This window comes from Mauremys mutica, chromosome 4, assembly GCF_020497125.1.
Source record: "Mauremys mutica isolate MM-2020 ecotype Southern chromosome 4, ASM2049712v1, whole genome shotgun sequence".
NCBI lineage: Eukaryota > Metazoa > Chordata > Testudines > Geoemydidae > Mauremys > Mauremys mutica.
Window position 1 is genome coordinate 112,128,214 of NC_059075.1, and position 14,195 is coordinate 112,142,408.

General features: G+C 41.1%; 1 protein-coding gene across 2 annotated transcripts in view; it reads right to left on the reverse strand.

The window, feature by feature from the left end:
• Positions 1 to 211: 211 nt before the first annotated feature.
• The window catches only part of EPS8L2 (EPS8 like 2), a 107,720-nt gene continuing 93,736 nt past the window's right edge, over positions 212 to 14,195 (reverse strand). For both annotated transcript variants that reach the window (XM_045012689.1, XM_045012691.1), the window contains exons 16-21: positions 11,763 to 11,874; positions 9,936 to 10,055; positions 6,887 to 7,019; positions 4,266 to 4,449; positions 3,128 to 3,257; positions 212 to 2,766 (exon numbers count right to left, since the gene is read on the reverse strand). In XM_045012689.1, the coding sequence (XP_044868624.1) occupies positions 2,695 to 2,766; positions 3,128 to 3,257; positions 4,266 to 4,449; positions 6,887 to 7,019; positions 9,936 to 10,055; positions 11,763 to 11,874 (751 nt within the window). In that variant the 3' untranslated portion in view covers positions 212 to 2,694. The remainder of the gene's footprint in view (positions 2,767 to 3,127; positions 3,258 to 4,265; positions 4,450 to 6,886; positions 7,020 to 9,935; positions 10,056 to 11,762; positions 11,875 to 14,195) is intronic.

The following is a 14,195-nucleotide window of genomic DNA, read 5'->3' on the forward strand; positions in this document are numbered from 1 at the left end:
GGTTTTGCTCCATTTCTAGTTTTGAATGATCATTATGCTGAAGTGGTCTCACTTTTGATCATTACTTGCTGACAAACAAGAAGAAACAGGCTACCCACAGATCTACTGTTGCTGTACATCGACAGGCTTGCTGCAACAAAACATTTGAAAAACCAGCCGTTTGCTTCCAAATTCTTGTTTTCGCTCATATCCAATTAAGAGCAAGAAAGCGTTATAATTTAACTATTTTAATAAATCTTAAAACAGTGCATGGTTATATCATTTTATCCTTAGTTCAATTATATTCATGTACATTATAGTTTTATCTGCAGACAGTACAAATATATCAGATGCATAGCTCATTCATATGGATACTAAACCTATGATGTGGTTTAGCATTTTAATAGATGCTGTCAGCTTTGGCAACAATTCTTTACAGAACTGTTGAATGGACTGCTAATATAAATCCAAATAGTTGTAATCGTGGGCGATTTTGTTTCCTTTATACATAAGAAAAAGATGGTGTGTTATGCTTCTTAGTTCACCTTTTGGTTTATTTTTGTTTTTTTTAGAATTCATTTAACCCGCCATCCTTATACCGCTGTTATCATTTTCCAGTATTAATGCTTGCTTTCCCTCTACCCCAGTCAAAAGCTGATGGTTCTCCAGAAGAATGATCTCCTTCATTCCTCCCTGAGCCAAACCAGTGCCCTTTTCAAATTCCAGCTACCTTGGTAAGTAACTGCTGATGTGGGAAAGAATATTATCCTCACAATCTAGTGCCTTCTCTGCACTGATGATTTTCTCTAACTGTTGCTCTGTCATTATTTTATCCCCACTGGTACTAATGATGGCCTTGTCTAAGGCTTTATTTTAAAAAAAAATCATCCATTTAGAAACATGTTACAAAAAACAAATAATGCATCGGTATTCTTTTAATATAGAAACCAACTCCCGCACTTACTCCTCCATTTACAGGTACATACAGTTCAGTATGATGAATCATTCTGTATTTGATTAAATATACAAGCATGGGCCCCTTCCTGCAAAGCCTTATGCGTGTGCTTAACTTAATGCATGGTGAGTATTCCCACTGAAGTCAATGTGTGTATACTCAGTGTAAAGTAAACACTAGTGTAAGTCTTTCCAAGATCAGAGCAAGAATTTCCATTAACCAAAGTTAACGTGGATAAAGGAAAGAATAGATCAAAGTTACTCCAGTTTTATTATTACCATCTCAGACAATGAGCAGTACCTGTACATTTATTTGTCCTTCCCACTCTGTAAGGCTGGTGAAAAAGTAAAGAAAAGGTGTATATGTTTGTTGACTGGAAATGTGCCAATTTCACTGTGCATGCTAAAATCCAGGAAATATATTTTATACTTGTTCTGATTTTAAAAATGTGTTGTTAATTTATCATTTCACAATTACTTGATTATACGTTACTTTGGGCAGGGGCCTTGTCTTCATCATTTATATATACATAATCTGGAAGCCTGTCAGTGCAATCTAGATATTTAACAGCATTAGGAAAAACAGGAAGTAAAGTACTAATAAATGTATTTGCTAAATTAAGCAATTTTTCAGACTTTTTTCCCCAATGATTTTTTTTAATTGTGTGTGAAATAGCCATCCCAACTTCCTTTTAATTTCCTAGATGTTCATTACTTGTGCCAGATTGTTATATTAATAAAGCAGAGCGCAGGGCTACATGGATAGGGAATGAGGAGTAAGTTTTATGGGTTTATCTTCTAATTGTTGAAGTCTTGGGTTTGACAATACTGTGGTTTGCCGGTCGGGATCAATGCCAAGTCAAACTGCTCCATAGTCACACTAGCCTGCATCCACTGGTAGCCATTGTGTGGGTGAATGTAGTTGGACACAGCTTCTCAATTGGCAAATTCAAATAATTTCAGGGTATTACTCACTGCTCTTTAGTGTTTAATTAAAACACTCCCTGTCCCTCAAAGAAAGCAGTAGCATTGTATATATATTTAAACTGGGTGATCCAACTCTAAAATCTGTTACACACTGTTGTAATTTCATCTTCAGATACAGACAGGCCCAGCCCTTGTTTTAAAATGTTTAAGGCTTGAGAGGAGCGCAGGGGTAGAAGAGAGGGAGGAAACTTTACTGCTGCTGGGCTTTCATAAACAGGGAAACTCAGGATACTGTTGCTTAGTGTTTCTGCCACAGACAAGAAGGAAACAAGGGGAAAAAAAGCTCTAGCCTTTATGGTACAGAAACTCTAAGCATTCAAGCAGTCCTTTGTTGGGAGAATTATTTCTAGCCTTTTTTTTAGAGCTTTATCAGATCAATGGAGAGCCATATAGCAGTATATTATGAGGTTCTGGGTGTGTGTGTGTGGTGTTTTTTTTTTTTAACTTGAATCCAGCCTTGCCTCGTACATTTAGAATCCCATGAATTCAGATCCTGCTCATGCTCTGGACTGCATACACACAAAATTTCTGTATAAAATATATAGATATAAAAATAATATTTCATGCAATACTAAAACTTCTCTCCCAGCATGATAGCATATCGGTGAATGAGTATCCTCCTTATCAACAGTGTTTCAGGAATTGTCAGTTTGCTGGCAGTTATACTGGTAGGTGATGGTCTCTGTAGTCTCTTTCATTTTGATCAGGGATCGGTGCTGTTATTCCCTTTTTCTGCACTACTATGACTAATAGCTGAAAAAAGCAGATAGAACTTTAAGAAGTGGAATCACTCCTCTCTTGGCGACGTTTCATAATTTCTTGAAGCTCTGAATCCCCTCCACATTTCTGGAATGGCAACAAAGCATAAAGAGTTTGAACCTCAAAAAACGGCTTACAGCTTAACCTAAATGAGCGATATAGAATGCTGTCAAAGTGGAGCTGCTTTCGAGGAGATAGCGTATAAGTTAATAGGCCAGATCTTTCCATTAAACTAGGTTGATTTGCACCAGCTGAGGATCTGGCCCAGTGTTTCTAAATTGTAGTTTTCACAAGATGTCTATTGTTTTTATGCTAAAACGAGTGTTCAGCAGGCCTCTTATCTTGTTTAATATAACTGTGTTTCTTAAAATGCCTGTTTAATAGAGCTTGCTAGTATTTTGTGCTACTGGGTTCCATACTAATAGGATTTTGTGGGAAAACTTCTTACCTCCAGGAGAGATTTTTGCACTGTAATTTTACTGTATACCCTGGCTCCTTCATGACACACTTTCTTCAATTCCTCCTTATTCAGAGAGAAAAGCTGGGCCCCCGTAAGTATGCCAAGATGCTCCACAGTCCTAGAAAAACACAGGTAATGAAAGGCATGTGATACAAATGGGTCAGAAGAAGGAGAAAAATGGAGTGAGAAGTCTATGAAGGTTTACCCTATTATGGCAGTGTCGACTCAATGAGTAGTCAACACATGAGATTAGGCTCTGTCTCCATATATATTTAATATTATTATGAAAAGTTAGCAGCCCATATTTTGTTATTATACACTTAATTATAATCTCTAGGTAAGAGGTGTTTAGGAATTACAGCCCAGACATGGGATCCAGTTCTAACCCTAGTTCTTATATTGACTCGCTCTGCAGTCTTGAGCAAGTCACTTGGGACCAGATTTTTAAAGATATAGATGGGATCTAGTGAGATTTTCAAGAACTGCCTAAGCTACTAACTCCTATTGATACTAAACAGAGTTAGGCAACTGAACTTTTTCAATATCCCACCAGGTGCCTCTCTGTCTCTATGCATCTAAATACCTTTAAAAATCTGGCCCATAACTTTTTGGTGCCCCAGTGTTCCCATCTGTAAATTAACTGCTTTTGCAAAGTCCTTTGGGATTCTCAGCAGTAAGTGTTAGTTAAAAGGAAAACACCTGTCATCCAGGGTTGATCCTACTGGGAGATGCTAACTGGGTCCTGCTGACCACAGGCGGCTTGCTTGCTGCACCTTGGATATAAGGGGAGGTGGAAGTGCTCCCCTGAAGAGGTGGTGTAGAGATTGAACAGTCCTCAGGGAGGAACTTTAGGAGTAGTCACATCTAGAGAGAAGACACCGACTGGTATTTGTGTTACATTGATTGTTTCTTTGTCAGTAAAACAAAACCCCTGGGAGTAGTTCGGACTCTGTACTGGCTGTGCGTACTGACGGTGTTAAGAGCAGGGTAGAAGTGTCACTTGCTCACAGGCTTTATAAATTAAACAAACATAAGCATCCTGTAATCCAATAAAAATGTCAAAAGCCTTCTTCTCCCCCCTTTCAATGAAAGTTCAGCATCTCACATAGCAGCTGTGCAGATTTACCCTTTGCTGAAGGAATTTGCCTCCAGCCACGCTTTGACCTCTTCAGCGCTTGACTCAAACGTCAGGGTCACGGCAACTTGCTGAGTCTTCTCCACCTTAAAGTTTCTTTGGGGGGGCTGAACTTTACTCGTTGTGATCTTCTTCAGCAGCTCATCATTCACCTCATCCATATGATGGATAAGTTCTGGAAAACGAAGCACACTTTCAGGTGACAAATTAGAGACCGGGGGGCGAAATTCTGTCTTAAGTCACAACCAGTGAAAATCAGTGGGGTTGCATAAGGTGTAAGTAAAGGCAGAATTTGACTCTGCAGCTCTATTAACTCTGTAAAAAAAACATGCTCAAGATAGGACATGAGGAAAACGTAATCATGTGGTTAACTTTAAAGAAGGTGCTTAAGTGCTTTGCGGGGTGGGTGAGACATGACATTTTGACCATGAAACCTGCTTCAGGAACAAAGTGTAAAAGAAACATTTGATGTGCCATCACTTTAGTAGTAACATTCTGCACCAACTGTAGGGTTCTTTCATATCCCACAGGCCCCAAAGCTAGTGCCTATCTTTTCAAATTCCTTTTTCAGCTTTTGAGGTCTGAAAACCTCCTATCATGCTTTTAAATGCTGTATTTCCACAATACCTCTTCCGAGGGAGGGAATGCAAAATAACAGCCAGACACAAGTCCTTGTAGCAGAGTTTTAGGCTGATTTTAGTTTTCAAAAAGCTAGTTGAGAACCAGTCATAGGGTCACTTGCTCCTAAGATGAGTGAGTGGTTGGGTGCAGGTATTGTGTCCATGAATCCTGCAATGCAAAATCCTAGCCTGAGTTCTAAAGCAACTCCTGGAGAGCTAATTGGAGAGTCTTGGAATAGTTGTTGGTGATCCTGAGAGCAAGGAGACAGACAGCAGAGACGGCATTGTGTTATGTAGTTACTAGCCACCATATCAGGACTGGACAGAAATGACGTACGGACATAGGGTAAATCCATCCTCCTGTGTCTTAACTGTCTCTAACTAATACCTGAGCGATCTGTCTCTTTTTTTACATGGTGGTAGTAACTGAATGGCATGTATTCAGTTCTCATTAGAATGAATTGTTGTGATGGGATTTCTAGTTCACAACATGATTGTCATTAAAGCTATATAATTTCCAGTTGGTAAAGAAACTCTTCTCTTTCATGGTACATAATGACAAACTTTATGGGGAACGATTAAATTTTATTTCATAAGTGTGTATTCTAAGGGGCAGTATAAACCAAGCCATGATTTGTAAGGTTTGAGAAAAATGAACACATACCCGCAGACCACCTTACTTTTAGCTGGCTGGAGCTTTACTTTACTAAAGTCAGAGCTGGTTGGGAAACTATTACTGAAAAGTGCTTGGTGGAAAATTCCAAAGAGCAGGGTGATTCCTTTTGGAGCCAGAAGTCCAGCACCCTTTTAAAGTGATGACATTGTACGTATATGACAATTAAAGAAGACGGGGGTTGTTTATTTTGCAATAACCACACACAGTGTGCATGGGAGTGTGCTGAGTACTACAGTTTTTGTACAGTAGAGAAAATGTCAAAGAAAAGCTAAAGAAAAAAATAGTGGGGAAGATATGGTTGCTACAACATATAGTAGTAGGTGCCTGAACACAGGGGGAGTGAGATTGGTGCAGCACACACCTTGCTGCCTAGGGGGAGGAGAGGTTAAGGTGGTTTTAAGCCACTCCTGATTTGGTGCTGTTGTGGGGCCCACAATGTAGTTCGCACAGTCTTGCGGGCCTGTTTAAGTTGTAGCAGCTTCCTCAGGGCTGCTCTGTGGGCCACAGCATAGCCCAGAATGTCAACAGTGTTGTGACCCTGCCTCGTTGTGCCTCTTATGGCCACAGCCCTGGCAGGCCCCCTAGACTAGGATTTGTACAGGGAGTCTCAGAAAGCAGCTTCCTGGCTGTCTTCCATAGTGACTGCACTGGGGGAATCCTCTCCTGGCCAGAACCAGAGTTCTTACAGCCCCTGTGTGCTGCACTGGCCCTTTTATATGGTATAAACAGGCCTGAGTAGGGGTGAAGATCTTTCCCCGTTTTCTGCTGCCTATGTCATTTTAGGTACTTAAATATGGAGTTAGGTGCATAGATTTAGGCCTATATACACAGTGACTAAGGAAACTAAGACAGATGAACAGTTTTAGAAAAAGCAGCAAAGAGTCCTGTGGCACCTTATAGACTAACAGACGTTTTGGAGCATGAGCTTTCATGGGTGAATACCCACTTCGTCGTAAATAAAGAAGGAGGGTGGTGAAGCACTGGAATGGGTTACCTAGGGAGGTGGTGGAATCTCCTGCCTTAGAAGTTTTTAAGGTCTGGCTTCACAAAGCCCTGGTTGGGATGATTTAGTTGGGGATTTGGGGGTTGGACTAGATGACCTCCTGAGGTCCCTTCCAACCCTGATATTCTATGATTCTAAGAAGAAATCCACTAGCACCCAACACAAACAAAGGAAAGAACACACTGGTGGAAGCTTCTAGGTTTAAATCTAAGTTCCAGAACCACAGTGCCAAGTTCTGTGGACTGTGTATTGTGAAACAATATACATGTCTGAGTTGTGGTGAACAGTAAGAACCCTGATACTATGCACCTACGTTCTTTGGCATTGTGAGGAGAGTTCCCGGCTAACATTTCACTTCCCCATTTATCACCAGCGTAGCTACCAGGAATCCTGTGAGTAGGGCTGGCAGGGCCAATTCCTCTCGGACTCAAGTCTCCTTTGTACTTCTGGTTAGAATAAAAAATAAAAGGGTTTTTATTAAGTAAAGTATTTTTTCAGCATTATTAAATATTTGTCCCCCCACAACCATAGTAGATTAGAGCACAGTGGCCCAGGTCCTCAGCTGTTCTGTAAACTGGTCTAGCTCTATTGAAGTTAACATGTAATTATGAGAAACTGTACTTGACCAGCTTCCATTTAATTCTGTTTTACACCATCCAGTGAAATTGAATCAAGGATCTCCATAAGCCAAGACATGAATATTCACATGCTATTGTCACCTGCTACACCTCTACCTCGATACAACGCTGTCCTCGGGAGCCAAAAAATCTTACCGCGTTATAGGTAAAACCGTGTTATACTGAACTTGCTTTGATCCACTGGAATGCACCACCCCCCCCCCGGAGCACTGCGTTACCACATTATATCCGAATTCGTGTTATATCAGGTCACGTTATATTGAGGTAGTGGGGTACCTCAGGTTGCAAGAAGGCCTCACCATTGTGTTGCGAAATCATGCCAAGCTAAATGTGATCATGTACTGTTGGCCCTGCAAAGCCCAAAGTTCATTGCTTAATAACTTGCCACAGAGCTTTTTAAAATATACTAATTTACAGTGCTGCTAACTCTCAGGATTTTATCATGCACCTTGCAATAATGAATAATTTTCTGAAAGTCTCCACTCTAGCTGTCAAGTGATTTTGTGAGAATCTTACTTTATTTAAATGAAAGGTAAGTCTCCTGCACTTACGACTGTGTTGAAAAGCCAGAAAATGTGATATAAGTGGCCCCTAAGGCTCAGAATCCATACAGCAAAGAAATTGTATGATATCTTTAATAGCTCATGATTTTTAAATCAATCTCACTCCACCCCAGTCTATCTCATCTTGCACTCCAGGGTTTTTGAATACCTGGGACTGACAATACTGAATTTATTATCTGCCTAGACCTTCCACTCCCATTTTAGATAAATAATTCATCATTTACACTAGCTTGGCAAGAGCCTTTCATCAGTACATGAAGTTCTCAGTGACGTGGCCATATAACCACAGAAAAAAAAATCATTATGCTTAAAACTCAAAAGCATGTGAAATTCTACTGCCACCCATTTGTAAGAGATGGCATTAGATGAGGTAGGCAGGTGGGCAATTTGTGACTACTGACTGGCTAAGAATTGCATGCCTCCTATTATCTTTATTATCCTAGTTCCGCCAACCCTGACTCACTTGTGTCACCCACCTGTTCAATCTTGTAAACTCTTTGGGACAGGGACTGTCATTTTACTATATATTTATACTGTGCCTAGCACAACGGAGCCCTGACATGGTTGCTCTCATGGTTACCACAGTATAAAAGTTAATTAATAATTAGTAATAACAGAAAAGAGAACAGATGACCATGAGGATATCTTGACGGGGTGATGTAATCTAGTGGTTAAGCCACAGGACTAGGAAGTTGGAGAGCTAGATGCTATTAGCAGCTCTGTCACTGACTTGGTGAGTGACCTCTTTCTTTCAGTGGGACCACTCACAGTAGTAAAGTTAAGCACCTGCATAAGTGTTTGCAGGATTGGGGCCTTAAGACCTGATTCTCAGAAGTGCTGAGCACCCACCGCTCCAGGTCAAATCAATGGGAGCTGCAGGGGCTTAGTGCCCAGGAAATCAGACCCTTAAGCACCTTGGTATTTAGGCACCTAATTCCCACTGATTTCAATGAGAGTTGTGTGCCTAAATCGCTTTGAGAATCTGGGGCTTTGTGCCTGTTTCCTCATGTCATTATGCCTATGATGGTCATGATAATGACCCACCCTCCCAGCAACATTACAAGAGCTAGTTCATTAACATCTCTAAATTACTTTGAGATCCTGGAATGGAAGCCTAGAGATGTGCAAAATGTCTGCAAGCTGGTGGAGGGGGCTAGCTGGCTCAGGAACAAAACCAAAGGCCTGGTTTGCTATTGCCCTGCAGCTTGCACAGGGATTTCAACCAGTGCATGGTGGTTGCAAAATGCCATTGAGTCACAGCTGGTAGTGTTTTACTCCCACATTGCAATGGAGTCAGTGACAACATAGTGCAGAGCAATGATGGCTCAGGCCTTTTGCTAAGTGAGTATGGCTTCTCTGAGGTTTTTCTTGGTGATGTGAGACAGTGGTTCTTAGCTAGAGGTCCAGGGCCCTCGAGCAGGTTTCAGGAGGGCCTCCAAGCAGGGCCAACATTAGACTCGCTGGGGCCCAGGGCAGAAAGCTGAAGCCTCACCGCATGGGTCTGAAGCCCAGGTCCCTGAGCCCTGCCATCCACGGCTGAAGCTGAAGCCTGAGCAATGTAGCTTCATGGGCACCCCTGTGGCGTGGGGCCCCAGGAAATTGCCCTGATTGCTACCCCTGAACATTGGCCCTGGCTTCTATATGCAGAAAACCAGTTATTGTGGCACAGGTGGGCCATGGAGTATAGTATATGGGGGGAGGGGAGCTTAGAAAGAAAAAGATTGAGAACCTCTGGTGTAAGGCACATCTATGAAAACAAAGAAACTACAGGATTGTACATAAAGAGGAAAAAATCTGTCTCAAGTTATAAGCTAATCCTCTAGGAGCTGAGTGTGGAGCTGAATCTCCTCCAAGGGCCCAGAAGTTGTTTTCACAGAGGTTTCTGGCTTTCTGCTGAATGCCTAATTGGGTCTTCATTGTGGAGCTTTACTTTATCACTCCACCCTCTACACTAGCTGTGGGGTGTCTAAATAGAGCATTAACTTCCTAGTAACATTTAGTTGTGAGGACAGCACAACTTATGAAAACCTATACAGGCAGGGAGAGGGTGTATTAAGGTCTACAGGTATCTTCCCCACCCCCTCTTTTTTTTATGCCTACTGAAGCTAGCCATAAGCAGAGGCTGATTATGCACTGCAGCTGATCACCAATGAAACATCACCTGACTATAGAGTTGTTCATAATCTTCCAGTTTCACCACATCCAGGATGTTATAGGGGACATAACCAGCCTGCCCACTCCGGTTTAGCAGTTTCCACCACTGCTTATTATCTTCCAACACCTGTGAGGGGAAAAAGTACTTCAGCCTTTGAGCCCATCAGGCATTCATGACACGTGCAAGGTAACAAAAGTTTCACATCTTCACATGGGCTTGCAGTGGAAAAAACACACAATTATATGGGAGCTTTGTAATACAGGCAAGGAAACCGCAACAGATTCATGTAACATTAAATTCCAATGTCACATTAATAAACACTCCCTGAAAAGGATTGATAAAACAATTGTAATAGTGGTCTATTGGGCAACAACGCTGAGGAAAAATGTATCTAGTGTCCTTAAGAACCCCTAGCTCCTGCTTAATTTGCATGTTGTTTTTTAAAGCTTTAGTTGATGAGAGAGATCATGGTGTCCAGAAATGCTTGCCTTGCTTTTACATTTTAAAAAAAAATGCTCTTCAACAGTGAATCCTGCCAGAGGTGGAAAAAATGCCTGCAGGATTTTCATATAACCTGATTACAGCCCATCCATTACATAAACAGGACATGGAAAAGATGGTGTATTGTTATTAGAATATCTTTCTCTTCGCGTCATCACCTGTCTCTTCTTACAGGCTTGTTCTGTTTTGAACTCTGATTAAAAATTGTGTGTGAAAACTGTCCTTAACCCAAAGATTTCTGAACCACATGCCTGTGCTTCAGTGTTTATTTGCATTAAGATTTTAATATAGTTATATTTGAGAAACAAGGTTTTAAAATGTCAGTTTTCCTAATCTATAAATTTGCTAACCCAATGTGATGCAACCATACAATTATTCAAGATACATATTTAACAGAAGTCTCTCTCTTAATCCAATCTAGCCTTAACATGTAGACCAGGGGTTGGCAACCTTTCAGAAGTGCTGTGTCCTGTCTTCATTTATTCATTCTAATTTAAGGTTTCGTGTGCCAGTAATACATTTTAACTTTTTTAGAAGTTCTTTCTAAAGTCTATAATATATAACTAAACTATTGTTTTATGTAAAGTAAATAGGGTTTTAAAAATGTTTAAGAAGCATCATTCAGAAATTAAATTAAAATGCAGAGCTCCCCCAAACAGGTGGCCAGACCCAGGCAGTGTGAGTGCCACTGAAAAGCAGCTTGTGTGCCACCTTCAGCACGTGTGCCATAGGTTGCCTATCCCTGATGTAGACTAAAGTCATATCATGTATTTTGTGACAGCGAAGTGTGTCGCAATGAGGAAGACAGGTAGTGGTTAAAAATTCTGTATCATGTTTTAGTGGAAAATAGTCCCCGAGTTCACCATCATACTGAAATTTAAGGCAGAAAGACCCTTCTTGCAGCAAACAATGAATTTTAGTGGGGCTACTCACATGCTTAAAGGTGAGCATATTAAGCAAAGGTTTAAGTGCTTTGCTGCATTCAGGCCAGAGTACTCAGTGCTGCAAGGCTGAGCCCTGTGCTTGGAAATTGGGCTCAGTATGTTGTCAGACGTACTATAATGATATGGTTTTCTTTTCTTTGCTGCTGTTTTTTTTAAACCAGAGTTTGGTCTCAAATCTCAGCTAACCCCATGCGCTAAGGCACTGGAAAAGTACCAGCCATCCTTTTCTTACTCAGATTTAAAGCTTACTATCCGAATGAAATGTCATGTTGCCATTCAGAACTTCCAGAGGAAAACTATTTGGGATTTTTCAGTCTCTTGGTGTATCTTCTTTCCCTCTCTAGAAAGCAGGGACTATAAAGATTTGCTCCCGAGTTTATTAATTTACCTCCAGGACTTCATCCTTCAGCACTGAGAGTTCATTGGCATTTCGAGCAGTGAAATCATAGCGGATTTTGGCATATTTCTTCGGCTGGGCCATCCCTTGTGCCTCAAAATTCCTTCAAGAGACAAAATGAGGTTATAATCAGGGCTCCTCTGACAGTCATGTCAATAATGCCAGTGCTGGAGGAACTGGTATTTGTAGTAACTATGTTAGCATGCAGCTGAAGAGACTGTAGATTGTTAATGGGGCAATCGCCCTGGACAAGTCGCATTTACTTGTGACCAGGAAGTGAACAGATTTTCTGTCACATTACAGTAAAACGTCCTGCACAAATGCAAAGTGCAGGCTCTTCAACCAATGACCAATGCATAGCTGTGAGGTTGATGTAAGCAGACTCATACAAAAAGCCAGTTTTGTTCTCCATTTTAGTAGTTTCTATGCTGAAGTGAGGACTAAGAAAATGTTGTGGAGACACAGAAAAACCTTGAATTTACTGTACTGAAACAAAGTTATAGCAGCCAGCCAACCAGAGCATGTCAGCTGTTCATGCCATAAATCTGAGTAGACTTCATGGGCCTGATTCTATAGTGCCTTGGCACCCTGGGTAGCCATTTACACATGTGCAAAATGGGTGTAAACCACTACCACTCTGTATGGGGTAAATAACTTCTCAAGAGAGACGCAGGCTCCTTATCTTGAGGAGGGGGAAGCTACCATGTTTAAATGGTGTAAAATAGAACCAGGAAGATGTTTTCTCTATGGATCTTCAGGTCTGTGTGGCTATGCAATGCAGATGGCTGGGAGCTTTCAGTCTTTATAGTGAGTGTAAAATAAGCAGGCCAAATTCTCCTCCAGTGGAGCTATGCTGATATACACCAAAGCAGGTGTAGCTCCATTGATGAATGCCAGCTGAGAATCTGGCCCAAGCTTGCTAGTGTCATCCAAATATTATTCTAGCTTTGCATCCCTCAAACAAACACTCTCTTGGTCTGTTTGTCTAGATATTGACACCCAGCCCATTGTGTGGTTTTGGAGTGTCTAGTAATAGTTCTTCCCCAAAAGGTTTGTTTCCCCCACAGTCCTAACTTTTGATTGGCTTATAACCAGCATGTTGTTAAGGAAACACATCCTCAGTGGCATGATTTTTTATTAATTATTATCATTATTATTATTTTATTATTATTATTATTCTAGTATGTCCCAAACCACCCGCTCCCCACTCAAAAACTAGTAACTGGAAGGTCTATGCCAAGTACAAAAGATGATGGCTCTTAAGCATATATGAATATATGTTCCATTTTATGTGAGCAGTGGCCTACAGAGAGCCAGCTGTGACGTCTGTCATAAGATGTTGCCTCTAGTCTTCCTTGCTTGGGAGAACTTGTGTTCCAGGCAATAAATTGTCATAATAATTATAGCCTTGTACAGTTTGTCAGTAGCAAGTCTGTGGTGTTGGCTGGGGTTTGGAATCAATTCCTCGGCAGCCTGAATCTACTAGACAGGAAAGGGAGTGGTAACCTTTCCCAGCAGTTGCCCTGAAGGCAGGGAGAGGGAGGAATGTTTGTGTGGTATTTTTGTAGCATGCCAGCAGCAAAGTGAGTCACCAGGGGAAGGGCTGGCACTTGAGGAGTTTAACTGCAGAGGAATCCGCAGCAGGTTTTTTCCCCACCATTACTAAGACCAGGTCTACAGTAGAACTTTTGCTGGTATAGCAGTGCCAGCTAAGCGGGCGCAGGAGTGGGGTGTGTGTGTGTGTGTGTGAGACAGACACACACACTTTTATACTAGCAAAAACCCTAGTGCTTTTGCTTGTGTAGCTTATTTTGCTCAGGATAGTTGTATAAAACTTTTTTTGCTAGAACAAGCCGTGTTTACACTAGGAAGGTTATACCAGCAAATCTTTTTTAGCGTAGACCTGGCCCTGATTCAGGAAAGTACTTAAGCATGTGCTTAGCTGGAATCAAGGCCTATATGACTACAGCTGTGTCATGGATGCTGCTAAATATAATCCTATCTGAAAGGTGGAAGAGCTGGTAAAACAAGAGAAACATAAGGATAGCGAAGCTTGCTTGTGGGAATTTACTGATAAAAGAACTAAATGTCTGTTAGAATAAATTCTTCATGCACCAAAACTTTTTAAGAGAGATTTCTTTTATAACTGTGGCTGCTACAAATTGATGTTCTATCAATAAAACACTGCAAAATAAAAATAATTATTCATGTACTTAACTGATTTGTAATTCCTACCAAAGAACTCCCTATTCTGGCTATAAAAGGTGGAATGCAGTGGGCCACATGCTTTTCTTGAATATGGGCTTGTCTTCACATACAGTGCTACAGCAGTGCAGCTCCTTGAGAGACGGTTAATCCACCTCCTTGAGAGATGGTAGCAATGTCAATGGGAGAAACTCTTCCATCAACATAGGGCTGTGTACA